Here is a 15,559-nt window from a genome sequence, read left to right on the forward strand (position 1 = left end):
CCCTCTTGGCAATAAGACTCCTATTATATTATATACATTTTAGTAACACACTTCCAATTCTTAATTCCTAATTTGCACTGTATATTTTTTTTAATCTATGTTTATTTATGTTATGTTTGTTTTTTTCAAGTTAACTGTTATATGTACCTAAACAAATTCCTAATTGGTTGAACCTGCCACCAATAATGTCAATAAATATAATTATCATATGTCTCGCAAATGTTGACGTAGTATGAAAATACGTTTGTATACAATAATGTGAATAAAAATGGTTTAAAAAAAACAACTACAAATAACAAAAATAACCCAATACATTTTGAAATAATATGGGGTTGCTCTGAAATAAAAGTAAATAAACCACTCTTAACTAATAGTTTCATTTTTCGTACGAACGAGCTGCGTCATGTGTGACGTCAACACGTCGCATCTGAAGTAGGAAGAAACCCGGAAGTGCTCGAAGCAAACACCAGCGAAGTTCAAGCTACGTTAGCGGCTTCAGTCATTTGCGTTTTTTAAATCAACAGAATATATTTTTTAAACATGCCTGAATCACAGAAACCTAGGTAAGACTGTTTCAAGTTAATTTATCATCGTTGTCATTGCTTATGTTTGTCGATCGGTCAGTGTTAAGGTCGCCCTGGATTGAAAAGTGACAAATAATAAGCTTTTGTCTTTCGTAGCCCATCATTTATCTTCTGTGTTTTACATTATCATTGCATTCCTGCACATACGTTTAGGCTCCAGGATTAAAAGTTGCTCTGCATGACACCGTCAGATGACATGGCTGACATTTTCAGCGTCATGTCATTGCTCGTGTTCTCGCTGACAGCAACGCATGACAGGTGTATTTTGACCCCAGGGTCAGTGACCCGGGAGATAAACACGTGTGTGCAACTAGTAGACCAGATGCATGTCACTTTGTTTGGAAGACTCTCTTGCGTTGTGTTCCCAAACCACAACCTAAACTGTTGGCTATAGTTGGTTAACCTTGTTTAAAGAACAAACAAACATCTAAACTGTTCCTTTTTGTTTTTCATTCCATCATCCAGGATCCATGCTGTGGAAACCAGTGCCAGCGATGGACTGGAAGGGTTCAAGGCCCATTCAGTGTTCCAGGAAATTAACAAAAAGCTGCAAGAGGTGATGATCAAAACTGCTTTAACCACAATTTAACGCTGACTTATTTTGCCTTTCTGTGAGTTATAACCCACTTAAATTCTCATAAAGAATAATTAGTTTTACATCTTGAAATCTCATTATCCTGATTATATTGAACACAAACAGGTTTTCTCATTTCACCCCATTTCAGTTATTAATAGTATGTTTAATTTTGCCTAATTCAAACACGAACAGGAAGGAGAGCAGTTTGTGAAGAAAATCGGTGGAGTGTTCGCCTTCAAAGTGAAGGACGGTCCGGATGGGAAAGAGGCGACTTGGTTGGTGGATGTGAAGAACGGCAATGGCTGCGTTCACAACGACACGGGTAAACAACAAAAATCAAATAAACAGACCAATGTTTGTTTTTTTCTTTTTTAACATCATATTTGACTTCATTGTAGTTTCTGAAGATTTTGTTCTACAAAATAACTTGATAAACCCAAGGCTCCGGTGCCAAATCAGGAATGCCAATTGCTTTTATGGCGCTTAATATGGTTGGCTTTAAATCAAAGTCGATTTATGGTTATGTGGACGACTTATAGAAAAGTGGGTCATCCACAATGTCAACAATTATACAGGGACATATGACAAAAAAAACTTTTGCAAATGTAAACTTTTTTTGTAAAACTGATGTTGAAGTCAATTTTGACGTTCTTGATGTTGGACAGGCACGGTTCCCCGTATTAGGGTATATTAAGACATAAATATACATTTTCTGGCCTATGACCATGTCTGCTAAAAGATTTTGGTACCTTGTGTAATTAAATTTGACGCCCCTGAGTTTAGACTTTCAGGCCTATCTACTAATTTATAATGTCATGACCCTGGTCTAGAAAGGCGCTATATAAATAGAGATTATTATTATTATTATTATATATAAGATTGTGCAATACTTTGAATCTGAATTTTTTCTTTGTTCTCCAGCTAAGAAAGCTGACTGCACCATACACATTTCGGACACAGACTTGTTGGCAATGATGACGGGAAAGATGAACCCTCAGACTGTGAGTATTCACCACCATAGTAGACACACAGACATTAGATTAGATTAAAACAATTTCCCGAAGGAGACCTCCTGAGGGATCAATAAAGTTTTACCTTTTACCTTAGATCTGAGACCTCAAATTCAACGGTTCAGGGGAAGTTAGCATGACTCCTGAAATACTAAGCACAATCTTTCTCTAGATACAGATGCCGTTGAAAAAACAAAACGATAAAAAGGAATAAAGCTAAAGTGCTACTTGACATGAACCTTTGTGGTTATATTGAATAAAAAACAACATTTTCAGATATCTTTGTCAACATAAAAGCTGCACACAGTTTAAAAAATCGAGCACATCCCTCCGCATTTGTTTATACAGAGGATTCTTTTTGATTTTAGATCTCTGAACAAAAACAAACCAAACAATTTTTCTTTTGTATTGGTTTCATGGTGGCTCTGCTCCTGAGAACAGGGTTAATGCTCCTTGTGTTTGCCATGATTCCTCTGTGCTCTGCTGGAGTCCTCCACTTCTTCCTCTCTGTGCATGAGTGACGTTCCGTTTCATGACATCTCATAAGCCGCTGCTGTTGGCCCACTTTCCTCTGGGCGAGTTAATCTTTGGCAGCAAAAACCAGCAGCATGTAGTCCTGTACCGCAGAGACGGAGCTGAACCTTGGGGATTCACACCAGTCGTCATGTTTTGTCACCGTCTGTCGTTCGCAGGCGTTTTTCCAGGGCAAGCTGAAAATCACCGGGAACATGGGATTGGCCATGAAGCTTCAGAGCCTGCAGCTGCAGCCCGGCAAAGCCAAGCTGTAGATGACACACTGGATGAGATTATGTTTCATGGAGAACTGAGCAGCGTCGTGAACGCCGAGTTTCTAAACCGTTTCCCTGTTAGCCACCTCCCAGGGTGAACAGGGGATTAACCAGCACCCCCACAAGTCGTGACATAAATAGATGGACAGATGATGAACTATCTAATAAAGCATTTCCACTCTCGGATATTAATTTTGATTAACATTATGATTATACTTTCTGTAGAACTGATTGACGATGTTTAGACACGTGTAAGTGCCTCTTTGTGTCACGGGTTTTTAACTCCTTCTCTGTGGTGTCGTAACAAACCGTGGTCTCTTCACAAGTATCTTTGTACTAAATACATGATCTGGTGGGTGGTCTTGAGATCATACACTTACTCTGGTGAGATTATGTAAGAGCCGTGATCGAGCGCTCGCCACTGATATCCTGTTTCTTTTTCGAGATTAAAGAGAACAGTCTGTTACTCAACATCTCTGGTTTTATTCAACACCGAGGCCCCCCTTGACTTTGATGGTGAAACGCTGATGGTGGGTTTATAGATGAGTCAATGGAAAGAATGGCCCCTGATGTCCAAATGTGTCCCTGATTATCTGGTATGATGGACACGACACATCTGTGCTGGGATATCAGATTTCTTGAGTTGTACTTTCCACACTCGGTTCTAGAGGTCAATGCTATCAGGGTCTGACGTGCGACCCGCCTCCTCTAGACCCAACGGTTGGACTGCTGCAGATGTCAGAGAAGACCATGCCAGGCCTGCTTGGAGGAGCTTCCATGTTTCCAGAGCTGCCGTGACCTGCTTCCAGACTGCCACGCTGTAGTTTTTCCTACGTAAGTGGAGGAGCAAAGCTTTAGAGACAAATCTGTTTACTTGCTCTGACCCAGATTCCACTGCAGCTTACACTCTACTCATCCAGATTTCCAATCATTGTATCATAGATCACCTGTTTTCAGTTGGAAACACAATATTCCATTTGAATACACTGACAAAGAGAATAGCCAACGTCCCAGATTGGTAAATGAATGTGCATTTTTGAAGTAATCAGAAGCAGATATTTGGAACCATGATTCAGCAATTGGGACTGCAGACTGTGTGTGGAAATATGATGTTGGAAACTGCAGATTATTACTTAAATCTTATGTGTATATTGTCTTTTGAAATTACCGTCACTGTCTGTCACTTGAAACTGACTCAGCATTTAAACAGTTGACATAAATAATGAAAGTCAGAAAGACAAGAAACTATGAGTCGATCACAAGAGATTTAGGAAGCTGGTGTGAAAAATATACATCACTTATATTAGACCTCTTGTCAGAGAGAAAAGGGATATGAGGCAGAAACCTTAAACTAAACCAGACTCAAATAAGGGTGATTGTGGAAGAAAAGCGTTAAGACAAGAATATACCATGACCTGCACAATGATAACCTCAAGCCATAGGAGGGCATCTTGTTCACCTTACTAACTCTCTGCAAGTTGAGAAACTAAATTAACATTTGGCACAAGTGTGCTGTCTCGAGGGAAACAAGAATAAAAAGTTAGATTGTCTTTAGTTTTTTCCTTGTTATTTATTTTTTGATTATTAGCATTTATTATGTGCATGTCTAATTTGACCATCCCGCACTGTGGATGTAAAAAGTTTCTCCTGAAGTATTTCCTATTTTAATTGCATACACATAAGATTCCTATAAACATATTTCTTAAGTTTTTTTGTTTTTTTCTGAGGTTATTGTTTTTTTTAACTTCAGCAGTATTTTGTTAGGTTTTTATGAGTGTCGGCTACTTCTATGAGGAGGAAAGTCTCCATATCAACACAGGATCATGTGAAAACACTGCAATAAATAATCACAAACTTACAGTATTCACTCTAGGTGAAGGTTTTTAAATGTATCTTATTGGTAGCAGATGTACACTGTAGATCGGACAGAAACACATGCAACATTAGATCATATCCTGTCACTCGAGCCTGATTTTAGAACGTTAGATGTTAGATGAAAGTCATGAGAGTCATAAGATTTGAACTCAAATGCTTAAAATCCTCAAATAAAACAACTAATACACCATGTCAGATGTTTTATGGTTTTGCCATGTTAACATTTATTATAAAATCCAGACTTTATGGTTCAGAAAACAACAAATTTTAGGGGGAAAAGTTGGTTCCTGGCTCTCACTTGGACTTATTCACTCTCCTGATTTTCTCTCTCTTCTCTTGTCCTTCCTCTCTGGTCTCACAGCATTCCCACTCCCACACTCACATCTGGAGGGTGTTTGTGTGTGACTCCGCACGGGCCAGTGTGTTTGGACTGGACCGCAGACCTGAGTGGACGTCGCTCATAAGGGGTAAAGTACTTGACCTTCAGTACCGCGTGTAGAGGGCAAACAAAGCGAGTGTGACTCACTTGTTGTGCGTTTGTGCAGAATCTTCCAGAATATCATTGGAATACAGTGTGGTGAACAGGTGAATGAATGAACGTGGGAGAGAGAGGGCAAGTGAAAATCTTTAGATGGAGATTAGTTGAACTATATATGAGGTGAATGTCTGGCTTGTGTGTTTTTCTTTTTGTGTGTTGTTGCAATGATGGAACAGTTTATAATAAATACCTTTTCAGTGTGATTCTTCAAACTCATTACTTCATAGTTGAACTCGAGGTGAAGAACATTCCGCGATTACTTGGATCATTTTTTAATGGCATTTTCACTGGTAAATATAATTGAATTCCATTCACAGTAGTTGTTCAAAATCAAAAATATATGCGAGTTTTGGGATCAACACCTTCTTATATGTTTCCATTTAGGCTTCATTTTAACAAGATGAGCCTTCGTTTAACTACCAAGGCTTAGTCCAAAGTTTCACAACAAGTTTCCAGGACCTTTTCATGGAATTCTCTCCCCATTTATTTTATTGTTTCATTGATGATGTTGGAAAATTAAGCAGTATATATCTTTCTCTTTCTCTTTTAGTAGTTCCAGTTTCAACTAAGGCCTGAAACTCACACACAAGTTGATCTTTACCTGACCTGTGAGTAAAATATTCCATTATATCATTATTATTTTTAAACAACTGTTTATTTGAATGTGTGAGCTGTTGTTGTCGTTTTTTTCAACGTTCACATCTGACACAGACTGCAGACTATTTACCAGAAAAATTGCATTAACTGAAACTGGAGAATGTCTTTCCTATCAAGAGGTTAATGCTCTCATCATATTTGGTTTAATCTCCACCAATACTCAAATGTAATTCAACCCCTGTTGGTTTTACGTTTTCATTAATCTGCGTTAGCTTCCCGAAAGCTTGCTGACCTCACAGTGGCGACAGCATTCCGGGCAATGCAGTCCCAGTTAAAAACAAGCTTAAGAGTTTTCTATGATACATGAAATATAGTGCTGACCCACAGCATGTCTTTACAACACACAGATTTACCTTCCAGTCATAAAGTCTCTGCTGTCCCAGCTTGTCTTGGTGATGTCACCCATTGGATGGGACCTGCAGCTGAACTAGTCAAAAAAAAAAGTACAAGTTCTTCCTCACACAATTTGTCTTCCCAGATAAAAGCCTTTGTTCCTTGTCAAGTACACACCTATCCAGAAATCTTGGCATCTCATTTGACTCCCTGCTATCATTTGTATTTAAAAAAAACAACAAAAAACGCCAGTTTAACGGTCTCTGCCTGATCTCCCTCCACTTTATTGACAACCTTTAAAGCCTTTCTTGGTCTGATAATTGAAAAGTTGATACCTTTTAATCCAGCCAGGACACTCAGCCTTCTTGAAGAGATCCAAAGCACATCGTTTAATATCAAATAAAGTCACAACAAGTTCCTCCACTTTTCAAAAACGTCTAAGAACTAATTCCTGCTAATTAAACCTGCTTTTATGCGATATTGTCCTGTTTTCCTAAGGCTTTATTATGTTCTTCTTTATATTTTGTCTTGAGCCCTTTGATAGGTGCTGTGTAAATACACTTCATTGTTTTGATAGTGAGCAATATTATGACATCTTCTATATTTTATGTTAAGTCAGGAAAGGTATAACCTTGAAAGACGTTCTTAACATTTTCATGGTGCAAAACATAAAAGCAAAAAATCCCCTACAACTTAAGAGTCTTTAACAAAAGTGACTGAGGATTCTTTTGACTGGGTTACGACTGTAGAAAAAGCCTTTTTTAAACTGTGAGAAACGTGGTTTGAAGCATTACACTACGCAGAATTTTTTCCGCACGACGAGGGTTTATCATGTCTGCATTCCTGTCTGTTCATTGCAAATCAACTGATTAAAAGGGAATTTTTCCTCAAGTACTCAATGTGTTGTGATCTGGCTCTAGGGTCACTGTACAGAAACCAGCTGCTGCTCCAGGACCTTCAGGAAGCCTGAGTCGAGCGGCTGATGATATAACAGGATCCTCATTGTGTTGTTCTTGTTATGTAACCGCCGTGAAACAGGAGCTCTTAGCATCAACAATGGATTTTCTCCAACACTCCGTCCTGCGCTCCTTGAGCTTGTTGCTCATGGCCTGCCTGCTGGTGCGATGCCAGGCGCCTCTCGAGCTGGAGGAAGAGGAGGAGGACGAAGCCATCATGGAGACCCACCTCACGACGGCACCGACCAAGACGGAGCCAATTGAATGCCCGACGGAGTGCAGCTGCACGGCGGAGGGAGGGGTGGATTGTGCCGGGGTGGATCTCACGGAGTTCCCGCCGGAGCTTTCAGAAAAAACCCGGCAACTCTCTCTGCAGGTGCGACAAGCGGTTAAGCACGTGGTCGCCATGTTCCTGTAACAATAGAGGTGTTTAAGACGCTGTGTTTCTTCTGTTGGCAGAACAACAAAATCGAGGAGATAACTGTGGAGCACATTTCACATCTGTATCAGCTGGAGACTCTCAACCTTCAGAACAACTTGCTCACCTCTGAGGGTAAACAGCTCTAACAGCAGGACCTAGAGTCAATCACGTGTGTTGTGTTGAGTGGCAAGAACCTTTGACAACGTAGAACAAGGGTCCCAAACTCAATCACACAAGGAGCCAATAACTTACAGTGGAGTTTGCAGGCCCTGCAAAATATATTTTGACTGTGTCAGGAAGAACAATACTGTCTGTCTTTGTCTTTCAATCCCTATTAATTACTCCAAATTGCTTTCCATCAACATTATTTTCATTTGTTATGTGAGGTCTGTATTATATCTGTCCCATAGCCCATCTTTGGCACCTTTGTAGGTCAGAACCATCTACTCTTATTTTGAAGAGATTTACTTTGAACCATCTTGTGGGAATCACTGGGCGTCAGGTTTGACACTGACGACCTCCACTGTATAACACCATAAGAATATTGGCCAAACTAGCAATTTTGTTGTCCTAAAGGGCAAATAATGTGAAAAGCCAACTCTCCTGACTTACCTACATGTTGCAAAAAGTCTTCCTCTCAAAGATGCAGTAAGACCCTCACCAATCTCGGCGAAGAGGTTACGAGAGCAGAGTCCATTATGACATAATACTGGCTTCACTCCTCCTCCTGCCAGCCCGCCCCACTTTGTTTATACAACGAGTCTGCATTATGTGATATGATTAACAAAAGTAAAGTCATAAAAAGTGAAAGTCTAGATCCTTCTCAGTCCACTCTTCATCAGTGGTCCATTGTTTAACCTCCAAACACTCACAGATGACCTAAAATCTTTTTTGCCAAACAAAACACAAAAAAGAAAGAAACAGAAGGAAGCATAATTGTCAGATGGCCTATGCCAAATGGCAACAACTTCCCACTCCCACATTGTTCCTGTTATTGTGGTGGCGGGTTGCCAGCGGGTCTTCGCCGGCGCGGCTGTTCATGCTGCCAAGAAGAGCAGATAGCTATGTGGATTATTGGCCCTCGAACCAGCTGTGACAACAGTTTGTCTGTCTGTGTTTAAATCTCCGACACATTTCCGTTCGATGTGTGTGTGAAACAGATGACACTCAATATCTGACAGACCATTTTCAAAGCTGTACTTGGGTGTTCCCGGTCATGTCTCACCTTCCTGGTTCACCAGGGTTGGACTCTGAGCATCTTTTAACCCTTGTGTTGTCTCTGGGTCAAGGTGAACGACCTCCCTGGCTTCCACTAAAACACGTAGTCTCAGAGATGACACAAGGGATACCACAAACACATTTGTACAATTGTCTGCCATTAATTTAGATGGCTTTTTATATAAAGTAGTGTTATTTTTTCATTCAAATAAAGGTCTAATGTATAAACTGCAACTCACTCAGCTCACTGGTGTTGATACATATTCTTTTCTTTATCTTTTATTCCTTTTTAGGGCTTGAGGATGAAGGATTTGAGATGCTGGATGAGATGGCATATTTATATCTGGCAAACAACCAGGTGAGTGTTTGACTGACTGGGTGTGACTGAGTTTCTCAGGAGCTTACTCAAATAACTCCAAGTCAACAGTTGATCATGATTGAGATTTTCCAGATGGTGTCCCCTCTTGACCTGGAGCGGTGACTCTGCGAGCTCCTCCTCTCACTATTGTTTCCGCCATTAGCCATATCTGCCACGGCCATTTCCAGCTCATCGTGAGCTGAACTGGAGCTTCTGCTTGTAATCACTGCAGTGTGGTCCGAGACAGCTGGCCACAGCTAAATTGTTACTGACCCCTTTGGACACGGCACAAGCGGGCGAGGATGGACAGATTTTCTCTTGTTAATAGGCAAACAGGAAGAATAGGGGATTTTAAAGTGCTCACTAAGCCTCAAAGACACCCGTGCTGCTTTAATCCATGAACCACGTTATAAAGGAGAAAGCTCTAAATGAACATCTAATCCCCCCCCCCTACATTTGTTGCTCAGCACAACCAGACACAAGTCGAGGATCGAGTGACCCAACTTAAAGTAGATTAAAATAATTTAAAATGGTGAAGAACAACTTTTTCTTCAGATGGACATCTTCCATCGCTACGATACTAAAACGAATGCTCTCGTCTGTTTTCTCTGGTCTCAGCTCACCTTGGCACCCAAGGTTCTGCCTCCTTCTTTGGTAAGCGCTGATTTTGCTGCCAATGAGCTGACAAGGATCTACCCGTATACATTTGGCCACAAGCCAAAACTGAGGTGAAGTTAAATCAATCTATACTGTATTGATGAACTGAAATGGGATACTCGTTATACTAACAACTGTATTCTCCTGATCTATACCTTCTATATGATATGATACCGTATCATACCGTACCATTCTTAAACATGCCACAATTTAAACTTCCATACCATACCATACCATACCATGCCATGCCATAACGTACCGTACAATGCCATTCTTAAACATGCCACACTTTAAACTTCCATACCTAACCATGCCATACCATACTGTACTTTCACCTACCTTACCATGCCATTCTTAAACATGCCACATTTTAAACCTATCATACCATGCCATATCATACCATACCATGCCATAACGTACCCTGCAATGCCATTCTTAAACATGCCACACTTTAAACTTCCATACCTAACCATGCCATACCATACTGTACTTTCACCTACCTTACCATGCCATTCTTAAACATGCCACATTTTAAACCTATCATACCATGCCATATCATACCATGCCATAACATACCGTACTGTAACGTACTATATCATACCATACCATACCACACCATGCCATTCTTAAACATGCCACACTTTAAACATACCATACCATACCGCTACATACCATACCGTAACGTACCATACCATTCCATACCATACCATACCATACCATACCATACCATACCATACCATACCATACCATACCATACCATACCATACCATATCGTACCATACCATACCATACCATACCATACCATACCATACCATACCATACCATACCATACCATACCATACCATACCATACCATACCGTATCGTACCATACCATACCATACCATACCATACCATACCATACCATATCGTACCATACCATACCATACCATATCGTACCACACCATGCCATGCCATTGTTAAACATGCCATATTTTACACTTCCTTATCATACTGTACCGTACTGTACCATACCTTACACTCTATAATCTTATTAACAATATGCATCTATATTAACTCTTTTAAACATGCTATTCTTGCTTTTCTTGTAGGTCCGTGTATCTCCACAACAACAAGCTCACTGATGCAGGGCTTCCTGAACAGATGTTTAATGGATCAGACAACCTGGAAATTCTTACCTTATCCAGTAACTTTCTGCGGGTTGTTCCCAGCAATCTGCCGTCAGCTCTTTACCGTCTCCATTTAAAGGTTTTCTCAGTTCCTTTCTTTCTCACATTTGTATGATGACAGCTTGACTTGTCGTTCAAGACGGTGATTCTTTTTTGTCATGTTGCAGAGTAACAAGCTGGAGAAGATCCCACCTGGTGCTTTCGACGGCCTGCACAATCTAAGAGAGTTGTATCTGCAGAACAACCTCCTGACCAACGACGGCATTGACAATGAGACCTTCAGGTGACACATTCTCTATAACGCCCTCCTACCCCAGTGTGCTGGAAGAAATTCTTGTTCAAATGTATTTAAGCACTACATCTACCTGATGCAGACATGATGACCTGGAGACTTCCTCTCTCTGTCTCGCCTGACAGCCAGCTGAGCAGCCTGGAGTGTCTGGACTTGTCAAATAACAACCTTAGTATCGTCCCTAAGGATCTTCCTCGCAACCTGGTGCTGCTCCACCTGGAGAAAAACTCCATCCGCAGCATCCCTGAAGACGCTCTTGTGGCTGCACGAAATTTAGAGTACATTCTTCTCCACAACAACAAGCTCAAATCTCGTTCCATTCACCCGACTGCCTTTCAGGTAGGTCAACTTTTAAGTATTTAAAGTTCTTGGATTTATTGTTATGTATTCCTGACAAGGGTTTGAAGAAACTACACACCCTTCACATGTACAATAACCTACTGGAGCGAGTTCCAAGGGGGCTGCCTAGAAGAGCCAAGACTCTAATGCTGCCACACAACCTGATCTCAGAGATCGGCCGCAACGACCTGGCGCTGCTCTACACCCTCACTGAGCTCAACCTAAACTACAACCAGCTCACCAATGCTAAGCTGCACCGCGAGGCCTTCAGGAAGCTGAAGGTGCTGGAGACGCTGGCTCTGTCCGGGAACAACCTGCATTTGTTTCCCCTGGGCCTTCCCCGTAGCCTCAAAGTGCTGGAGATCAAGAACAACCAACTGGGCTCCGTCCCGGATGGTGCACTGACGGGCATGGACAAGCTCCAGAAGCTCATCCTGAGTGACAACCAGCTGAAGTTGAACTCTGTCTACCAGGGCGCATGGATGGAGCTTAGTGCTCTTACAGTGAGTAATTTCATACATGAATAAGCCCTTAAACATCAGCACTTAAATATTTCAATGATACAAGAGAAGATAACTAGCTAGCTGATCATGTGCTTATAAAGAACATATTCCATTTTTTTGTCTTTCACTTTAGACTCTAGACTTGTCTGGCAACCTGATGTCACATATCCCCACCGACCTGCCGGAGTCTTTAGAGTATCTATACTTGCAGCGAAATCGAATCTTCACTGTTCCTGCCTCATCATTCGAAGGAACCCCTAATCTAAAGGGCATCTTCTTGCGGTACGTATCTAATACCGGTCGCATAAACAGTCGATTAACAAGAGCTTAATACCAGCTTCATTTTTCCAATTTTAAAGCAAAGTTGTTTTGTTCTTTCTATAACCAGATCCTGATTTTGTATTGGTGTGGTTTAATATGTGTGAGGTATTGTGCAAATTCTTGGTTGGAACTGATTAGGACATGATGGTGAGAACAAATGGTGAGCAGCTGTGTACCAATGGTTCACTTGCTTGTCTTATTCTGTTCAATTCTAGTAAACCTTACATTTCCCTCATGCTAGGATAGCGCTATGTACTCAGGTGTAATAAAAACTAAACTAATGACCGACATTAAGTTCAAATACTCTAAGTAAATAAAATAACCTTTTTGGTCGTTTTTACACTTAAACTATGCAATTAAAAAACTAAAATCTTGACCAGTAAAACAAGACTAATTGTCACAATATAAGGATGACTTGTGGACATGAGAAAACTTGCACAACATCTTAATAGAATTTATTTCTAATGAGGAAGCAATTGACTGAGATGCTGAAAACTGAATGCAACAGAGAGCACAAAAATGAAACCCAGAAGCGAGAACATTAAACATTGAGCTTCAATATGTGCCAGCAAATGTGTTTTTAGTGGTCATTTAGGAGAGTAGTGCAATATGTTTCCTAAATCTCTTCATCTCCTCTGACGGCTTCATGTCCACTCCAAACAAGAGCAATCTGACCGCACAGAAGAGCATTTTGCTGAGCACTTTTAAAGCTTATGTTGTCAATAGTTTCGCTCTGACCCTGAAACGTTCTGCTTTATAGTCTTTGGCCAGCCTTGACCTTTCCTCACTGCATTTGTGTTGCTCATTTCTGCCGCTCTTAGCTTGTTTTTCCAAAAAATCTCCCTCCAGCTGGGAGTCTTTAGTGTTGCTCAATTTAGAAATGCTGATATGTTTTCCTCACTGTGGGAGTTTGAAGAGCGGATCTACGCCTGTCACTGTCTATATCCCGGGTCATTGCATATTTGGGCTTTTAAATCCAAGACCTAAAACTAAACATAAATATAAACCCACCTGTTGCGATATTTTACATGGTGAGAAATAATGAAGAATTTAATGTTGGTAAAATGATGTAGGTTTTTGAACTGTGTGAGAAGGTTTATCAAGAGTACCAATGAAACATGTCCTTTTGCAAACAATGGCAAATGACGAAGATGAAGATGACGACATATGAGCTCCAGTTGCTTAATTAAAATAGACTTCAATTGTTGCCTATAACTCTAAAAAGGAACAGATTACTCTGAAAATAATCCCAACCTTTAGTCAACATGAAGTTTGAATATTCGGTGAATTATCCCTTAAATGCAAAATAAACAAACTTGTCCACTTAAACCAGTTAGTTGTGTTATATTTTTTTACATTAACCTTTATTAGTCACAATGAACTCAATGTATTTGTTAATCCATCAACACTCATTTAAATAATTTGTGAATTACCAGTTAAACATACAGACAGTTGAAGACAGAAACACCATTTAACAATATTTGAAGTAACTAAATATCTAAATTGTCTAAATAAAAAGGATCTGTCTCGCCTGCAGTTAATAAAAAACTCTGCAGCGAGAATTCTGACCCACTCTAGTAGAAGAACTCACATTTCCCTGATTCTTAAAACTCTGCATTGGCTGCCAGTTTCATTCAGGATCAACTTTAAAATTGTGGTTCTTATTTCATAGCAATTCATGGTCAGGCTCCTCCTTCCATCAGTGATCTGATCCAGCCTTACACCACAGCCCGGGCTCTGAGGTCTGTGGATCAGAATCTACTGATGGTTCCTGAACATGGTTCAGGACCAGAGGAGAGAAATCCATCCAGACTGTTGCTCCTAAGCTTTGGAACGATCTTCCTCTCCCTCTCTGTGTTTGATGATCTACTGACTCCTTCAAGAAATATCTTAAGATATTTTTATTCGTGCAGACTTTTTCTTATCTTCTGGGACTCCTGTGTTTGTCTTATGTCTTGGCCTTTTATGTATTTTTAAACGTGTATTGCTTTTGATTGTTCCAGCGCTTTTTGACCCTGGTCTATAAAGGCGTTTTACAAAAAACTATTGCTTGCTTACTTACTTACTAAATAGTGTCTGAACTTTCTGCCTCCTGAAGGTTCAACCGTCTATCTGCGGCCACAGTGGATGAGCTCTCTTTCTCGCACCTGACCAACCTGCAGGTCCTGGACATCGGCACAGGAAACACTGAGGTGACCAAGAATGATGGCTCCGAGCTGACGGAGGAGGAGCAATAAGAGTCATTCAGCGAGAGCAACGATGGACTGACTTGACGAAAGGCAATCAATCCTGGTGGACCAACACTCGGTCCACCAGGATTGACCTACACAAAGAGTGATGTGACATATTTCTGGTGCGGGATACCAGATGAAGTAGCTTCCACGTGATGGGCTGGATAGAAATGCATTTATCTGCGCTTTTTTTTTGTAATTCTTCGCCGATATCTCAATGTTTCTGTGTCTGCTCAATTCTGTCAATTACATAAAGCACATCTAAGAAAATCGGTACAGATGAAATACACTATATTAAATACATTATTTTCAAAGCCTTGCTTCTCTTCACACCTTCAAAGGTAATCAACTGGTGCTAATGCGTCAATATCAAGAAGCAATAACTATTTAACGTGTCATCTCAGGGTCAAGGTGACCTGGAGGAGACCCGAAGGCCTGAAAACAAATGAGTTTGAGGTATCCCTTGTATTGTCTCTGGGTCAAGGTGAATGACCTCCAGCCCTGCATATGCATTTACCTTGACCCTGAGACAACACAAGGGTTAAATGTCGCTAAATGTCAGAGAAAATTGAAGAAGAAAACCACCTGTGACACGTTTCTTTCCAAGAGTGTTCATTTATTTCTTCTGGAGTTATTTGGATACGTTTGGCCCGATCTTTTAGTCTGCAGTGTAGAAGCATGACTCGGATGTTTTATTATGTGTCTCGGTTGTTTAGTACAGCTTTTCATCACAA

At 40.5% G+C, this 15,559-nt stretch overlaps 2 protein-coding genes across 2 annotated transcripts; both read left to right on the top strand.

Moving 5' to 3' along the window:
- The first annotated feature begins 428 nt into the window (after positions 1–428).
- On the top strand, positions 429–3,430 carry scp2b (sterol carrier protein 2b). Its single transcript, XM_087784543.1, has 5 exons — positions 429–563; positions 1,050–1,140; positions 1,354–1,483; positions 2,083–2,162; positions 2,864–3,430. Exons 1-5 carry the CDS (start codon positions 541–543, stop codon positions 2,957–2,959), a joined length of 420 nt encoding a protein of 139 aa, XP_087640669.1. The 5' UTR covers positions 429–540; the 3' UTR covers positions 2,960–3,430.
- Positions 3,431–3,654: 224 nt separating this feature from the next.
- podn (podocan) lies at positions 3,655–15,273 on the top strand. The gene is made up of 13 exons (XM_087784542.1): positions 3,655–3,793; positions 5,196–5,301; positions 5,923–5,980; positions 7,401–7,694; positions 7,778–7,871; positions 9,251–9,315; positions 9,934–10,043; positions 11,062–11,218; positions 11,307–11,422; positions 11,557–11,770; positions 11,830–12,273; positions 12,407–12,555; positions 14,693–15,273. Exons 4-13 carry the CDS (start codon positions 7,419–7,421, stop codon positions 14,829–14,831), a joined length of 1,764 nt encoding a protein of 587 aa, XP_087640668.1. The 5' UTR covers positions 3,655–3,793; positions 5,196–5,301; positions 5,923–5,980; positions 7,401–7,418; the 3' UTR covers positions 14,832–15,273.
- The last annotated feature ends 286 nt before the right edge of the window (positions 15,274–15,559 follow it).

Source organism: Callionymus lyra, chromosome 2 (genome assembly GCF_982586985.1).
Source record: "Callionymus lyra chromosome 2, fCalLyr1.hap1.1, whole genome shotgun sequence".
Lineage (NCBI taxonomy): Eukaryota > Metazoa > Chordata > Actinopteri > Syngnathiformes > Callionymidae > Callionymus > Callionymus lyra.